This window comes from Lepus europaeus, chromosome 2 (assembly GCF_033115175.1).
Source record: "Lepus europaeus isolate LE1 chromosome 2, mLepTim1.pri, whole genome shotgun sequence".
NCBI lineage: Eukaryota > Metazoa > Chordata > Mammalia > Lagomorpha > Leporidae > Lepus > Lepus europaeus.
This window is the reverse complement of record NC_084828.1, coordinates 6,786,120-6,803,814: the sequence shown is the minus strand read 5'-3', so window position 1 is coordinate 6,803,814 and position 17,695 is coordinate 6,786,120. Positions and strand designations below refer to the sequence as shown.

The window sequence follows — 17,695 nt, the reverse complement described above, 5'->3', positions numbered from 1 at the left end:
GGACAGGGATCCAGCTCCTGGGTTGTTTTCATCTCCAACAGCAGGAATCCCGCAGGTGGGCTGCCTCACCACAGTCCCGCTCTTCTGAACACTCGGCGTCTGCATGAGCCATGCCGCCTGCAGTCCCAAAAGGGAGACCATTTTTTTTTTCCCCTCATCTCTGACAAGTCATTGGCGTTCCCCGAGAGTCAACCAGTGGCCGCGCCTGTTATCAGCTCAGCTGTGCAAGGTGGCCCATGAGAAGTAAGGCTGGGGATGCACTGGGAACCCTACAGTTAAAAATATCCTCCACAGCACTGAGGGAGAGATAGCCGAGGTCATTGACCTTATCGCTCAGGCAATAGCTGTCCTGGGCCATTGAGCTGTGCTTAGACGTATGAAGCTAACAATAAGAAAGGGGTGGATAAGGCCCGTGGAACTCAGGGGTTGCCCCAAGCCCATGTAGGACACTCAAAACACACCTGGCATGCGTACGAAGTGACATGGAGGGCCAGAGACTCCACGCCACTAGCCTGCCTCTCCGTGTGGCTGTAACTCAGACTTTGCACAGTAAATGCCGGCAATGGACACTCTCTCCCAGCATGTCTGAGGCCAATGGGTCATTGCCAAGGTTTTCATCTGGTCATCAAGATGGACTAAGACGGCTCTCAACATAGTGAGCCCCAGCTGAGCTCTTGTCTCCTGCTGGGACCCAGAGGGTGAGTCCCTGGGCGCTCAGGGCCTCACGGGTGGGCCTGTCCACAGCCAGGCCGAGCTTTTCCCTGTCTTAGTGTGGCCTGCTGGACTCCAGGCTGGCGCTGTAATAGCATTACACAGTGGCATACACCTGGGGACACGCTGGGCCGTGGGCACGTGGTCCCAGGGTTTGCATTTACGTGTTTCACAGTGCTTTCTCCCATCTTTATGAGGGTAAGGAAATCTTTGTCCAGAGTTGTAAAAGTACAGCACTGGGGATCGACTTCTCCAGCACAGGGATTTATAAAATGTCCATTTTTGCAGCCCAGTTAGGAGCAAGGAAAGGATTTCTTGGTGCAGTTCTGGGAGCTTCTTGGCGCCTTAGGCTTAGATAAGGAAGGTGCAGTGCTGGCCACTTGGGCTGGCCACGTTTTCATCCGGGGAGGACCATCATGTGTATCTGAAGCAAAGATCTAACAGGCAACAGGAGCCCGGCTGGTTCTTAAATCTGGTTTCGTTCCCGAGACAATGTGGCAGAGCACTCGTTGTTAGTGATAAGACGAGGTTCCATTTTGTCCTCGGAACTTGATCGATTTCTGAAGACTAATGCCTGACTACCTAGGGGCAGGCAACTCCTGTTTCTGGGCTCGGATGCTCTATGTACCAAACCTCAGCAGGTATGAGAATAAAAAGGAAGCCACCATCCCTGACGACACTGTAGTACATGGGTTGGGTATAGGAGCTACACAGGTTCAACACGAAGACATCCATGAAGTCACATGAAAAAGTCTGGAGAAGATATGAACCCCACCGGCGCAGGCTGGGCAAACAGATTGACAGTTATTGGCTGCCCAAGAGGCATTTGCCCCCGTGCTCTGATCAGCTGGTGCGGGCTGCTCTAAGCCGCTTGCGCTTCTCGACATTTACCAACTAAAATGATGAGATAAGACGAACCACAAGGTCACACTCACTATCTTGTGAAACTGAAACAGTCGCAGAGCGCACACTTTGCCTGACCGTGATTTGAGTCTGATTATCACCGTGGACTTCACAACGCCACGACTGACATTCACGCTATCCAACTGTATTTTCAGTAAAATGAATTGCATGAACACCTTCCGGAAGGCTCCTCACACCTAGGCGATATATATGGAAGTTTCAGCTCAGGAATTCTAGTGCCGTGACCTCGCCTGTCAGGTGCAGTGGTGAACGGAGCCCCGGGGGACGAGCTGCCCATCTTTCTTGATACCTGCTTGTCTCCTTCCCACCTGTAACAGGTGGAAGAACCCTCTCGCCTACAGCATGTCCACCTGGAAACTCAGACCACCACCGTATGTAGAGATGGCATCTCTGTTGTAAGGATTGGAATGAGTTCATACTAGATTCAGGTGGGTCCTCAGACCAGTGAGAGCAGCCCTGTGGGAGATGGAACAGAACACACCGTGTGACGGCAGACACAGAGGTAAGGGCGAGGCACCTGCGACTTGGGAGACGCCAGAACTGCTGGCACTTGCAGAAGCTGGAGCCAGGCACAGAAACCATCCTCCCCCAGAGCCTCTGGAAGGAACCAACCCTGCAACCACCTTGATTTCGAACTTCTGACCCCCAGAACTGTCAGAGAGCAAACCTGCCTTGTTCTAAGCCCCCTGGCTGTGGTAATTTGTTACAGCTGCGCTGGGAAGCACACGTTCTGTCTGCATCCCAAACCTGGGGTGGGACCCACACACTGGACACCAGCAGAGGATCCCGAGACTGTTAACAGTCCCACTGACATGTCAGTACAGAAGACAAATGAGCCCTTCTCATCATAGCTCATTGAGTAAAACTTCTCATTAGGTCCTGTCCAGAAGGATTTTGGTGCCATGGGTTGAACAAAATGTTGCCATTTGAAGTAGAGGCCTTAGAGAATTAGTTCTGAGGTTTGTGCCAAGAGTTCAGTTACTCCATAGTTACAGGGACCAGATAGCCTGAATTTTTCAAAATAATACTGATCTTGCAAAAGTTTCCAGGTGAACCCCTACCCCTGACCATGCTCTAGTCCCTGTGGTTGGGAAGATACGGCTCTGTGCTAGGAGGGGAGAGGCAGAGTCAAGTTCAAGTCCATGGGGAGAGGCAGTGTCAAGTTCAAGTCCATGGGGAGAGGCAGTGTCAAGTTCAAGTCCATGTTCCAGTGACTCCATGGGGGGCTGCACTGACGAGCATCCTGATATGGCTCCAAGTGTTGAGAATAACACTAGAAGTGAAAAACCCCCCACAGTGGGTGGAAATTAAAATCTAATTTCTTTAGTGTGTTTTCCAACCAACAGTTGTGGTTGCTTCATACCTACGTACTCCCCCCACGAAACCCCGGTTCTCCGAGGAGTTCCTTTTAATTATCGTGAAGACAATGAAGAGTGTGCTGATCCAAAGCGCAATTAGGTGCAGAAACAATGGGCTCCTAGATGGCAATCAAGTTTCTTCCAGCATTTTCCAAAGAAAAGTCGTTTCCTCTTCTTTGACCCCATAAAAATTAGGTTGCGGCTTCTACCGGGAGAGGGACGAAGTCCGATTTCCAAGTGCATGCTCCATGCAGGAAGAGATTTCAATACCACTGGATCACGTATTCAGGCATCCATTCATTCAGCAAATATGCATGGGCAGCACCTCATGTTCCAGGCATGTTAAGTGAAAACAATGGTGAGACAAATTCTTAAACGATTAGACTGAACGGGCAGTTCATAAAAATATCTCTCCAAGATAACCTAATAGTCCAGGTTTCATGAAAGACCACATTTTCATTGGTTTGTAGGTACAACATTTTAACCAGGAAGTCTTGGGAAGTTAAACAATACATCTGCTCTTTTTAACGTTTCAGCAGGGAATCTAATTTTATTATCTGGCTAAGATCAGCTGGCTGCTGGTTGCTATTAAAATTAATACTTACTATAAAGCAGATCATCTTGCAGCTGAATACAAAAAACTAAGCTACTGACGAAAACGTTACACTACATCATACACACTGCAGATGACATTTATACAAAGTGCAGCACTGTCGCCTGCCTGATACCAGTGGGACCCACGCCCCAGATGCCACAAACTTCAAGAGACTGCTACCGTTTTCCTGAAATTTCAGTAGCAGTTGAAAAATGAACCGTTCTCATCACAGGTCGTTACATGCAACTTCTCACTGTTTTTGTATGATGGGTTGTAATGGCTGAACAGTTACACGACCCAACGCCAACCTCAGGTGTTGCTGCTGGGTCAATGCTGAGTCGCTCGGCTTTGCTTCATCGAGACAAGTGTCACGTAACAAAACGCTGGCCAGGACCTGCCTGGGAACTGTAGCTAGAGTTTTATTTTCACTTACATGTGGGATCTAAAACAAACAGAAGTTGAATGCAGAGAAAACAGGAGTGGTGACCAGGAGTGGGGGGTGGGATACCAAGTGTGGTGTACAGCGTACATACGTCTAGAGAGAGCTGGTGAGTGGAACAAGGCCTCTACTAAATGCATATACCGTACTGAACTCAGGATTTCTGCTAAAAGGGGAGATTTTGTGTCTTTTTGCCCCCCCCCCGCCCCACACACACGTGAACACACACACAAAGTAATTGCCTGAGATGATGGATACATTAATTTTCTTGGCTACAGTAACCTTAGCACAGTCCATTTGTATATCAAAACATGATGAGGTATTCTACGTATATGTAAAAAGAAACTTCCCAAATCCATGGCAAAGCCATAGCTTAAACCACCTTTGGAGGTAAGACAGGGTTATACTAAAACAAAAGCTACTTCGCAATCGCACATCCACTCAGCAAACACGTGGATCCCCTCTTCCACGACACGGGATGTTCTGTGCTGTGGATAAGGAACCACTTCACTAAATAATGCATTCGCTCTGGCATTTGTCATCCCGGCACTCACTCACTTACTGAGTAAACACGCACTGAGGGACAAGCTTTTATCAAGCCGGATCAGCACAAATAAAAGATGAACGATGACAGCTATGCAAGGGCGCTTCAAAAAGTTCACAGAGAACACACATTATGAGAGGGCTATGCAGGGACTCCCTTTCCTTTTTTTTAAACACCAATACACTTATCTTGTAACTCCATTTTCTTTTTTCTTTTTTATTTTTATTTTTTGACAGGCAGAGTGGACAGTGAGAGAGAGAGACAGAGAGAAGGGTCTTCCTTTTTGCCGTTGGTTCACCCTCCAATGGCTGCCGCGGCTGGCGTATTGTGCTGATCCAAAGCCAGGAGCCAGGTGCTTCTCCTGGTCTCCCATGCAGGTGTAGGGCCCAACCACTTGGGCCATCCTCCACTGCCTTCCCAGGCCATAGCAGAGAGCTGGCCTGGAAGAGGGGCAACTAGGATAGAATCCTGCGCCCCGACCAGGACTAGAACCCAGTTGCTGGCGCTGCAAGGCGGAGGATTAGCCTGTTAAGCCACGGCGCCGGCCGGCCGTAACTCCATTTTCTACCAGCTTTCTGAAGTACTCATCTGTAACCCAAGCAGAGAGTCCTGAACGTGAACAGTCCGTGCTCTGACAACCTCTGGTCTTGAACAAGGAGCCACGGACCCCTGAACCCACACTGTGATGAGCCCATGAATGCCCACTCATTCCTCTAACTCTTGTACCAGCTCTGAGAGTTGGTTTGAAACAGTGCTTGACTGCTCCAGCCGTCCAGCCACCGCGGAGGCCAGCTGTCCCTGCCCACTGCACAAGGGCACAGGCCAGGGAGTAAGGGCAATGAACAGCTCTCAGGCCTCTGTCTTGAGTTCTCTGCAAATCACCAAACCTGTTGGCTTTCTGACCTCGTGAAAATGTACAAACCGGGCTTCTGGAAGTCTGGCTACAAACCTGTTGCTTGAGCCACTCAATGGACTTGTCACGGTGACTCTAACGTGTCCCCTTTGTTAGCCCCCAAAGAACAGCATGAGAAGGAGCACACGGCGGGAGGGACCTGCTCTCACCGCTCTGGGAGAAGCTGTCACCACGCAGATGGCACTGAAGATTCTTTCCAAAGACAAGCCAAGGATAACTGAGGACTTCAGAAACGGCCAACGAGAAGCCGGAGCACGCTACGTAACAGGAAGGAGTCCAGGGCGACTGACCGATAGGAGCCCTAGCGCCGGCACCTTGGGCACACCAAAGCGCATCCCCGAACACAGATCAAGCGCTTTAATCCCTGCAACGCTTCGAAGCAGCAGCCATTCTCAGCGTGGAATCTGCGCTGCCGAGGGGAAACAGAGGCTGGGGAGTGGCTGAAAGCACTTTGGTGGGGTGTGGTGGGACAGCGATCTGCGCCCTCCCAAGAAACTGGGTCCTCGGGAGAGAACTGGGGGCTTCGTTTCCGCAGGGAACAAGGCTGTCCTTCTCTCACTATCCCAGAGGAAAGGAGGCGAGCAGGTGCTCGCTTTCTCAAATTTTATTACTCTCTTTAAGGAATGCATTGTATGCGTGGAGAAGAGACCAAACAAATCCAAAAAGAATTCAATATTAACAGCCTTTGATGGTGTCATGTCAATTACTTTAACTCTCCTTTCTAAGCCTTTTCTAAACGTCTTTGGTAACTGTTTCTGAAATGGGAGGATGAAAAAGGAAGTAGTCATTGCTCAGTCTGAACAACTGGTAGACCGTCCGACAGCCACTCGGACGTGGGCCCTGGCTTCACTGCAGGTTAAGAGAAAAGAGAAGGGGAAGGGTGGGGAGGCCAGGAGAGGTTATAAAACCCAGCCTTCAGCGAGGGAGGGCTGTTGCCAGAGAGGATGCCGAAGCAGCAGGCCTCCCTCGGCACCCAAGAGGAGTCCACCAGGGCCCGGGCTGGCATCTCACGGCTGTGATCCAGGCTGCTCTGGAATCAGTGCAGGCCCCGGAGATCGGGGAAGTCATTTTACAAAGAAGCTCGAGGAAGCTGCAGGAGGAAGCCCCTAGCAGAGCATGCCGGGAGGGGCCACAGCACAAGGAACGTGCAAGGTGGACAAGCGGCGAGGAAGAACGCAGTCCGCATGCAAACAGGGGTACTGAGTGTTAGGCGGTGTCTTCCAAAAAGACAAAGAGGGATGCACACCAATGCGTGGCTCCAGGGAGCATCTCTGGCCAATTGCATTTCCTTCAATGGAGTGACCGCCAAGTCAGGAGGGCTGCTGATAGGACAGGGTCTGCATGAGACGCGACAGGACGTAGCCACGGGTGACAGCCTCTCGGGGGCCAACCCTGTCCCCGCTCCCCGCCTGGTGTCACCAGCACTAAGGCAGTAGGTGCACCAGGCAGAAGATCTCCACTCGACACAGACATCCCGGCCGCACGGCGCCCACACCCCCTCCGAGCTCCACCACGACAGGGCCTCAGTGTGGGGCCGTCAGGGTTCTGATGACGCTGGCCCCCGCAGAGGCCTCCGTGCTGAGTATAAACACAGGGCTCCCGGGTGCCCTGCCAGGGCTGCAGGGCACCGGCTCTCAGGTGCTCTGTATTTTGTTTAGTTTATTGTTCACTGTTATTGTTTGTGGGCTTGATATATTTTTCCCCCTACAAAGGGGCCAGTGAGTAAGGACACATCCTGTAGATGGGTAATTGATGACTCCCTATTGTCCGGTGTTTGTGCACTGTGCTTTTATTTGCTTTGGTTCCAAGGGCCCAAACAATGCATTCCTTAGAATTCCATAATGGGTGTAAACTCAGCACGGAGAAGAATCTGGGAGCTGAAACTTTGTACCCAAATCTGATGAGAGCAAAGGCCCCAGGCAGGCTTTGGTGATGACGTTGGGGTGCCGCCCCCCACATCGCAGTGCCTGGGTTCCAGTTCTGCTCTGCTCCGGAGTCCAGGTTCCTGCTAAGGTGCAGGGAGGCAGCCATGATGGCTCAAGTAGCTGGGTCCCCATCATCCACGGATTGGGCTCTTGGCTCCTGGCATCTAAGTGGCCCAGCCCTAGTTGTCGTGGGCATTTGAGGAGTGAACAAGTGAATGATGGAAGATAGGAAGATCTCTCTCTCTCTCTCTCTCTCTCTCTCTCTCTCTGTGTGTGTGTCTCTCATGCATTTTAAAAAGTAAAATCTAAAGTGGCCCCTGAACTACATAACCACAGAAAACACTCTACAGCAGAGTTTCCAAGAGACGTATTGGGCTCACACGCCATTTCCCATGACTGAGAGGGGACTGTGGCGCCCAGCCACGTCCAGTCTGGTCTCCACACATCTCCTTAGGGACCGGCCAGCAGAGGCCACCACGGGAGAGACCAAGGCACCAACAGCATTCCTTTAGAAACTTCATGCCTCCACCTGTGTCTAGAAAATCCGGAATGAAAGTCGCGTTCCCCACGGAGGGGAGAGAACGCACACCCAGCCCAGCACGCACCCGTGGAGAGGAAGTTTCCCTGGGAGCCCTTCCGGCCGGCTGCGCCTCTGTGCGCACTGCTATCTGCGCAGGAAGTGTCTGTCTACAGACCCCTTATCCTCCAGGTAATTGCCACAGCAGCATTTGACTGTTTACCAAGGCAGTAAACATGTGATCTAAAAAAAGATGTTTTCCACCTCCAGAGAACAAGGCTTTCAAAAACACACCACCCATGCCCTTCTTCCTTATCCAGGTTCTTAGCCAGACTGGCTGCGCAGGCTTGGGACTCCGGCCACTTCTTTCCGGCAGGCCCGAAGGGGTCCCCTTGGCGGGGCACAAAAACCAAGAGGGGGCTTTCTTGGCTGCAAAGTGACCCTCGCAAAATGATTTTTCTTGATTTTGTCTGAGCTCGGCGCAGGCTCCTAAGTGCACACCCTTTGGCTTATCCACAAGGTAAAATCCACAAGTCTGTGTGTGTTAACTCAGATTGGTGGAGCAAAGACCCCAGAGTCACATGGACCCCCAGAGTCACCTTCAGTTGACCCTGAGCAACACTCTTATGCTTTCTATGCAGATAAATATATACATCTGATTCTGGCAGGGCCCACAAGACAAAGCCAAATGACACAACTCAAAAGGGGGTATGGGAGGGCTCTGCCCTGGCACAGGCCACGCCTCCTGGGCAATCTTCTCTCTCTCTTCACCCCTGATTTAAAGCTTGCAAGCTTGCACTGACCCGGACGTCCGGGGCTGCGAGGAGAGACCAAGCACTGGGGAGAAGCGGCTTGCAATGCCTGCCAACAGATTCAAGGAGAGCCCAGGGCGTCACCCGGAGAGGCTCCGCCAGGCCACCCTCCCTTCCTCAGGACTCTTCTCCTTCATGTTTTTCAAACTTCCTGCTCGGTTGTTCACGATCGCAAGGAGGGACGAGGAGGAGAGGGAGAAGTGCAACCGCCCTTGGCAGGTTCTGCATCCCTGCACTCAACCAGCTGCCGGAAGAAAATAATCAGAAAAAAAGCATCTGTACTGAACACGGGCAGACCCTTTATTGTCCTCACGCCCCGAACAGTGCCGCACGGAGCGCTTCACACAGCGTTTGCTCTGAGTTAGGGACGACAAGTAATCCAGAGATGACGAAAGCACGCCGGAGGACGTGCGCAGGTTCTGTGCAGACCGTGCCATTTTGCATAAGGACTTGAGCATCCTGGGGTCTGGGTGTCCACAGGGTCCCGATGTCCATAGTGACGACTGCATGGGGAGCAGCAGAGGGGCACAGCCCCAAGTGTCCCCTCCCAGGACCCACCACACGGAGGAGGGTCAGACAACCTAGCATTCAGCAGGGCTGCAAGTCACCTCTAGGGCAGATACAGGAGCTCACCAGTGCTGGTAGAGGTTTTTTGTGTGTGACACAGAGAACAGAACAGATCCCTCAGAGCAGCACGGACAAACAGGCTACACCTGAGTTTACAAACTGCTGTGGAAATTGACAAAAAGCAGCAGCGCAAAGCTTTTATGGATCTCCTGGTCTTAGCCCACAAAGGAGGATTTGTTTGGCTGGAATGAAGAGGAACATTGGGTAACGGTTCCTAAGTTGCACGCATACACTAAGGCCAGTTCTGAGCTCTTCCTTCTCCACCACCCTGGGAACAGGGACTGGCAAAGGGACGTGGACCACCCAGGGTCTGAGCCCAAGCCACAGGCAGCTGGCTCCTCCCCACATCCTAAGTCCAGCCATGGCCCCCCAGCTAACTCCCCGCAGGGGTCCTGGAGTGCCAGAGAGAACCAGACAGTGCAGACCAGTTGCACTGTCCCAGGAAGGAAGTCCGGCCAGGCGGGACTGCACCTGCGCAGGTTGGCAGCCCCAGACCAGCGCTCAGGCCAACGTCCCCCAGGCTGGCCCCCAGCCCTGTCCCTGTATCTCTGCCTCCAGTCCCTTGCATGAGAGATAAGCCCAGTGCTCTCCCACAGGGGCTACTTCCAGGCTGCTGCAAAGACATGGAATATGGTGGACAGCGCCCTCATCCACCCTTCGGTTCCAATTCCCCTAGGGACATCAGGCAACACACACACAGACAAAAGGGCAGAGCAGTATCCAACCACAGACAATATTATTATTATTATTATTAATTCAGCTTGGAACAACATCTTGGGAAATCTCCCTCAAATTGAGACATAGAGAAACTGTGTTGACAAATGCTTAAGTTCTGTTTCTGCAGCTTCTCCTTTCTCAAAGGTGCATGTCGCACACACCCCGCTCAACTCTGGAAAAAAAAAAAACCCAGAGGGAGTGGGACCCTGGGTTGGGGGCAGCCTTCCTTGGTGCTGGCTGAGCCATCTGTTAAGTGGAAAAGAACACGGACCAGCGCGCGACTCGCTAGCTGCTACTGTAATTTCAAGACGCCAAGAGAGCTGTGGAATCTTCCGGGTGGGCCGCTGCAAACCCGCACGTGTGAGGCGCCAGTGGGTGGGAGCTCTGTGTGATGCTTTTTATCACAGACTCCAGAATTGGACGTGCATTGTTTTCGACGCAAGTGTTTGAAGTAACAGCCCTGATGTTAATGTTATGATTGGATGCCGACGTGGCAATTTAAAAATAAATAATTTAGCTTGGCCTTCGCGATTTCTTTTCTAAACATCTCTCAGCACAGATCCATGCCTGACGGCAGATAACCACTCTCCCAGCGCTGAATTCCCAGGGCGCCACAGCGGGATGTGGGGAGCCGGGGGGTGCACTCCAACGTGCAGTTTCACTCTGGAAGTCTGAGACCAGAGGGAGGAAGTAGACGCTTGGGATGAGGATGGAGCGGGTTCTGGAGTCACTGCCCCTTGGATATTGCCAAATATGGAAAGAATTCTGGTCACCAAGCAAATACACGCAGAGGCTTCAAAAAATTTGTGGAAAGGGAGGCTTAAAAGATAAACTAATTTTGGTGTGAAAAAACTTGAAGTCTTGAAGTTTTTTCACAGTCTGCCTTTTCCATGAACTTTACGCAGAGCTCTTGGAGAGGTGCTGGAGTGTGAGCTTTTATTGTAACCAGCCCCTGGGAGTACAACAGCTGCCTGTGGGTTTTCTGCATGAGAGGAAACCACATAAAGTAGCCAGTAACAATCCCTTCCACAGCCCAGTGGCTGAACATGTCACTTTCCTCTACACAGTAATTTAATACTGGGGGCTGCAGCCAACAGCAGGAGGAGATCCGGAGACAACAGAGACAGGGGCCATAAAGAGATCTCTGTGATGGGGCAGCCTGTGAGGTCTCCCTGGAGAAAAGCAACAGAACCCATGGGGCCGGCGCTGTGGCTCACTTGGCTCATCCTCTGCCTGTGGCGCCGGCATCCCTTATGGGCACCAGGTTCTAGTCCCAGTTGCTCCTCTTCCAGTCCAGCTCTCTGCTGTGGCCCGGCAGGGCAGTAGAGGATGGCCCAAGTACTTGGGCCCTGCACCCGCATGGGAGACCAGGAAGAAGCTCCTGGCTCCTGGCTTCATATCGGCGCAGCGCCAGCCATAGCGGTCATTTAGGGGGGGTGAACCAGCAGAAGGAAGACCTTTCTATCCCTTTCACTGTCTATAACTCTACCTGTCAAATAATTTAAAAGAAAGAAAGAAAGAAAGAAAAGTGACAGAACCCAGGCTGCTGGGAGCCCCACAAGAGACAAGAGAATTCAGCAGCGGCCGGCACGTAGCAAGCAGTTCTCAGGATGACGTTCATCCGGGTTATAAACTCAGGATGCTAGGGTTACAAGTTTTAAATATTTTCCTATGCTTCCTTAAACATAAACTGAATTGCAATTAATTCTTTCTACTTTACTCAGAAGAAATCTCTCTAAAGATCTAAGGCTTCTATTTGAAATCTTCGCTGTGTTTATATTCCTCTGATACCTTAACTTCCTCTTTATGATTTCAAAGAATTTTAGAAAAAACTTTCTTTCTGCAATCAGTAGTCACTGAACCCTACACTTGGCCAGTCCCTGCTGAGGACAGGCAAAATATCCCCCAAAGCAGATCCTGAGACGTCAAGGGCTGTGCATCTGGGAGTCATCCTCACAGACAAACATTAGCAATGCTGGGGGCCCCACTGAGGAGGAGGAAATGGACGGGGTGAGGATTGACCCTGAACTTTCTAACACACCTGAGCCAAGTTCAAACAGGGAAACGTGGGAAATAAGCATCAGTGTGTGAGAACGAAAGTACGAGTCAAAACAAGACACTCTGGAGTGACAGTGCGCCACCGGTGGAGACAGCTTCACAGTTTCTAAAATAGAATGAAATCCTAAAATTAAGGAAATGCAAATAAACATGGCGTTCCATTCTCGCCTTTCTGAGTGGCAATGGTTCAAAGACCAAGATGCTCAGAGTTGCTGGAGTGCACTGGGACTGGCCCTAACTGTGGCTCAAAGCTCGGGTACAACTCAACAGACAGGGGTAAATTGGCATTTATATTTGAAATTGGCAAATATTTAAATTTTGTGAAGAGAGAGGGTACATTGCAACGTAGCTAGCAGAAATGGACAGCAGCTCTCGCCATACACTAGGACAGGGGTCACAAAAATTGCAATGCTTGCTTTAGATGGAATATAATCCAGCATAAACATTCTGCTTCCTAAACACTTTAGTCACATGGCCCAGTATCTGTTAAACAATGTGAACTGAGATAAGCAAGGTGGACAGGTGGACACAAGGACGGGCAGACACGTTCAGTGGGAAGACGCAGCCCAACAGAGCCCGTGCCCAGCTGGTTGGGATGTGGAGCAATTTATGTCGGCTTTGTAGGGTGCATTTGTTTGTAGTCTGTACAGAGCAATGAGAAGCATTCTCCACAATCCAGGAGAACAGAGGACCCTGGAGGTACCGGAGTCCTGTTCCAGCCTAACCAGGAGCAAGACCTGGGTGGAGGCCTCTGTACTTCTGCACAACCAGAGACAAAAGCCTGGGCCCTCGGGACAGGTCAGTGCCAAGCTCTGGGCAGCACTGTGGACCGCGACCCCTGGACGCACTGCCTGCCTGTGGGGTTGGTGCCTGCCCAGCACCACCTCCACACCAGGACCCCTGCCAGTGCCCTCCTCCTGCCCCACCCTGCCTCCCTGCTGCCCAGGCCCAGGCATGGCCTGCCCTGTGTGTGGGCGCCGAGCGCCTGGAAAAGCATCGGGGCAGAGTCAGAGACTGGGGCCTTCCCAGCCAAAGCAAAGCCGTGGAAACCCAGAGAGAAAGACAAGCAGGAGACAAAGACGATGCAATGCACTAGGCAAAGTCACATCCGCTGGGGGCGCCTCACGGCACCTGGAGACGTGATTGACAGACATCAGCTTGCACGGCACAAGACCGGGCAGCTGTGACTGTCCCATTCTACAGGTGGGCAAAGTGAGGTCAGATAAATTGGAGACCTCGCTCAGGGTCACCCGATGATTAAGGATTCAAACACAGGTGTGTGTGGGACCACACAAAGAGGAACTCTCTCACGAGGTGATGTGGAATCCCTGGGCTGGGGAGCTGCTCCCCTCGACTCCCCCACTCTGTCCCGACAAGCAGGGGGGACGGCTCCCGCGCAGCACCTCAGGGTGCCGGGAGTTCGCAAGAAAAGATGCTGCCAGGGCAGAGGGTGGCACCAAGGAGGCAAGGCCTGCACGCGGGCGCCGAAGGAGTGCCTTCCCTGAGATACCTCTTTCCCAGGGCTGGCTCCCCGGGGCCTCCTCCCTGTGACGCCAAGTTCCCCAGGTGCCGGCCACTGAGTGGTCTCCACTGCCGCACAGCAGACCCAACCCTCAAGTTCAAGGGCAGAGGTGGTGTTTTCCCGAAGCCAGCAGACACGGTTGTCTAACTTGTTTTTATGTGTGCCTTCTTGAGAGCTGGTGACCCAAACACAGCCATGGCTTCTCTGTGTGGCCTTTCGATTAATTGTTTCATTGGAGAATCATTGTTACATTTCTGTCTACTGAATGCCTTTGTTACACACACACACACACACGCACACACACACACAGAGCGAGGAAGCAGGTGTGTGTCAGCCATCGCGGGCAGCCTGGCTCCGAGGGCGGCCCGTGCCGGTCACGTGCACAAACGCACCTCTCAATCCACTGTGAGGCCAGGACAGGAGTTCAGGGTCTGCCCCAGGATATGGCACTCATGAAACCTGCGATTCCTTCTGCTGTCACAGCACCCCAATCCCAAAGTCACAGGAACGCAACGAGCCATAGTCCAGTGCAGCCAGCGGGGGAAGGAAAAACCTGTGTGTGTAGCTATCAAACTCACAGCCACCAAGACCCGGGACGAGGTTGGCTCCATCTCAGTGCCACTCCTTCCACACAGTGACAGATACTCGGCGAGTGCCGCTATGGGCACAGCACGACACACTGGGCGAAAACGCCATGGTTTTAACGTCATAAAATCCATTTCCTATCCCTGTGGGCTTCAGTTATCACCAGACCCTCCAACCTCTGGAAGCAAGTCGTTGAAACAGCAGGAGTGCACCCTGGAGCCTTGCTCAGGCCTGGCCAGGAACCTGCATGTCCTGCCTGATGCTTCCAACGCCTTCCCCAACACAGCCCTGTGCTGCCCGCCCTCTGCCCACCCCTCCATGCCGGATCTGCCGCACAAGGAAAACCCCTTTAAGCTCTAGATCAGGGCTTGCGACTTGGGGTGCCTAGACCCCTCAAGGGGGGCCCAGGGATAGAACTGCATTTCCCTTCTTTGACGCATTTAAAAAACATCATTCTGCTTTTGTGAGATCTCCCTCGTGGTCAAGGGCGTTAGATAAAGGACCGGGAAAGCCTTTAGGGGACTGGCTTGTAACTCCGAACTGAAGTGGAATCCAGTTACAAGGATCTCAAAGGTTCCCGGTGCTGCTTTGTGGGGAGGCTGGGGCAGGGGCGGGCGGGAAGCACCTGTCGGTAGGGTCAGGAGGCACAGAGGCCGGGGACACATCCAGACTGACCCGGGAAGTGTCTACAGACACAGCGACAGCCGTCAGTCTTCTTCAGAAGTCTTCACCTCGTCTTAAAATCCAGACGCTTAGAGATGACTGCACGCACGCGGTCACGCGAGCTCCGGTCACGCGAGCTCCCAAAAGTCCTTGCCTGCATCCGACTTAAGCATTCTGTCCCCAGCTACAAATTGCCAAGGGAGCATGCTGGTGAGACTCACAAAGACTGGGCAAGCATATTTTGTTTTTTGTAGTGTCTCTTGGGGTCCCAGAAATAATCATGCAAAAAAATAAAAATAAAAAAAAAACCAACAATCCCACTCAGAAGATGGAGTGCCATCAGCTTCAGGCTGGTGGATGCCTACCTGATTAATTGATTCTTTTTATTGAAATAACAACAACAACAACAACAAAAACCAGAGTGCAAGAAGGCTGGCCATGGCCTGTGTGAGGGACTTTTTCCTAATTCCACTGGACAGCCATCATTTTCCCTGGGCTAATTTGAGCTCTGCACTAACATAATTAAAACTGGAGTCAACAGACGCAAGACCTCCCTGTTTCACTCTATAAACAAGGCTGTAAAATCATCCCATTCCCTTACCCAGGAAAACGAACAGAAACACACCCTTGGGGGAGTCACCTACGAAGAACGCTATTTTATTTCAATAGAACAGTTTTTAAGAATCCCCTTGAAGTCATTTTAAAGTTTCCCTTTGGATATACGCAATGTACATATAACTCAATGAAACAAAACGTGAAATCAACAGAGTATCCCAGGCAAATGTAAAGTTGTTCCTAAATTCAGAAAAACTACAAAAGGTTCAAGCATTGAAAATAACGTATCTTCATTACTGCATCTTTCAGATGAAACAGGATGATACCTGTCTCGGTTTTACAAAGTGATCTTTCCTTCTAGAGGACGATCTGCCGTCTCAAATCTTTTAACGCGTTGACGGGAAGGGGCATGAGAGACTGCGCATTAGCTATTCAAGATATACAAAGACTATTTGACGGATTGTTATGAAATGTGAACAAAAGGCTGAGAATACAAGCAAACAGTGGCACCTGGGTTAGAAAATCGAGTCATGTCTATTCGCGTAGCTGAACCTGGAGCACAGCAAACTCCCAACTTTAAAATTTCTTTCTATGCTGCTTGTTACATTTCAACAGACTCCGACCCATGAAGCCAAAGAAAGAAACCCTCTAGAGGAGGAAAGTTGCCGGTACGTGAATTTTTCAATATATTATTGAACACGGCTTGGGAAATAAACACGGAACAGAACTTCTGACTATGCAGTCTACACGGGGTGCATTAATCGAATCTCTTCGACAAACATTTCCAGTAGCGAAAACGGCAAAGCAAGGAGGATTTAGGGGAACGCCTTGGTGCGCTGCTGGGCAAACTTCCATTTTCCTGAACTTTCCAACTAACATCCTTGATGAAAACACAACCAATGCCTCCCACTGTTTAGCAGCAGAAGTAAGGCCGGGCCACAAACACAGCCGTCTCCCTCCTTCCAGTACCTGTTTCTGCAGCTGATTTTGCTCATTCCTACAAATGTCCCCGGGCCATAGTGGCTTTGAAGCGATTGTCCCAGACCCACCACCTCGCAGGCCCTGTCCCACCGAGTCACACATATGGTCATTCCCAAGAGCGAGGCCAAGCTTGACTCCCACAGGTATGGCTCTCCTTCCATGTTCATCTCTAGGTGACACCTTCTAGAAACATGTTCAAGAGAACACAGCCAACCAAACCCGCTAGAACACATGGCCACTGCTTTCCAATCCCCCGAACCCAACATCACCCAGAAGAAATCTTACTCAGGGTGTACGGAGGAGTAGGTATTTTATTAACAACAAACACGTAACCAAACAAACAAAATTACCCCCATCGGAGCTACGAGAATGCCAGTCCTCAACATGGCAGTCCCCCGAGTCAAGCCGACATTTGCACGTCCCATCACCGGCAGCCACCTGCCAAGGATCCTCCACGGCCCCGGCGGCGGGCTGGCTGGCAGCCCTGGGGCTAGCAGTCGGCACACAGCGTCCGCAGGGCCACCCTGGACAAGCCCACCTTTTCCTCTGCCCCTACCCTCCAACTTCTGTGCGCCCGTGGCCTTGAACAGGACCCGCATCCAGGCACCGCTAGGGCTAGTTCGAGAATCTGAAAAATCCAGGAGCGCTCCGAAAAACCTTCGCAGAAGCAATCCACGGCACTCACCGGTGAATTTAGAAACCCCAATTTTGTTCTGAGTTTGAAGTTTTTAAGCCCTGCGGATGGTTGGAGTAGGAAAAAGGAAATTTACTAGGCAGCGCAAAGGAAATCTTGTCCTCTATTGTGGTAGGGGGGGTGTTGCCCAACCCTAACTTATCTGCCTTGATAAAGGAAACCAGAGAAAAGCGCACCAAGAACAAGATTTTGTCAAACGAAAAGGAACCCTTTCCTTACCTTAATAGTGCTGGCCATAATGCAATCAAGTTTATTGATCGTTAATAAATGTTAATAATAATTATTGCTTCTCTCTGACCAGAAAGTAGTTTTGATGAGGTTGCTAAGAGCGGATGAGATTGTGCTAAGCCTGGGAAATGAAGTCAGCCAATGGCAGGAAGAGGTTTCTATTGGTCCTGGCCGCCCAGCCCCAAGAAACAGGATATTTGGGAGTGGAGAGATAAGAGACCCTGAAAACAATGTTGTTTTTCTTGATGATATACAGCCAGGAGGATTTTTTTTTTAAATTTAAAAAAAAGTCACCCAATGCCTGGGACTGGGACTGGGGCTGGGGCA

General features: G+C 51.2%; 1 protein-coding gene across 3 annotated transcripts in view; it reads right to left on the bottom strand.

Annotated features, from left to right (window-relative positions):
* The window catches only part of ERG (ETS transcription factor ERG), a 106,753-nt gene extending 89,306 nt beyond the window's left edge, over window positions 1-17,447 (bottom strand). For all 3 annotated transcript variants that reach the window (XM_062175213.1, XM_062175222.1, XM_062175227.1), the window contains exon 1: window positions 17,360-17,447. In XM_062175213.1, coding sequence (XP_062031197.1) covers window positions 17,360-17,377 — 18 coding nt within the window. In that variant the 5' untranslated portion in view covers window positions 17,378-17,447. The remainder of the gene's footprint in view (window positions 1-17,359) is intronic.
* Between the last annotated feature and the right edge of the window lie 248 nt (window positions 17,448-17,695).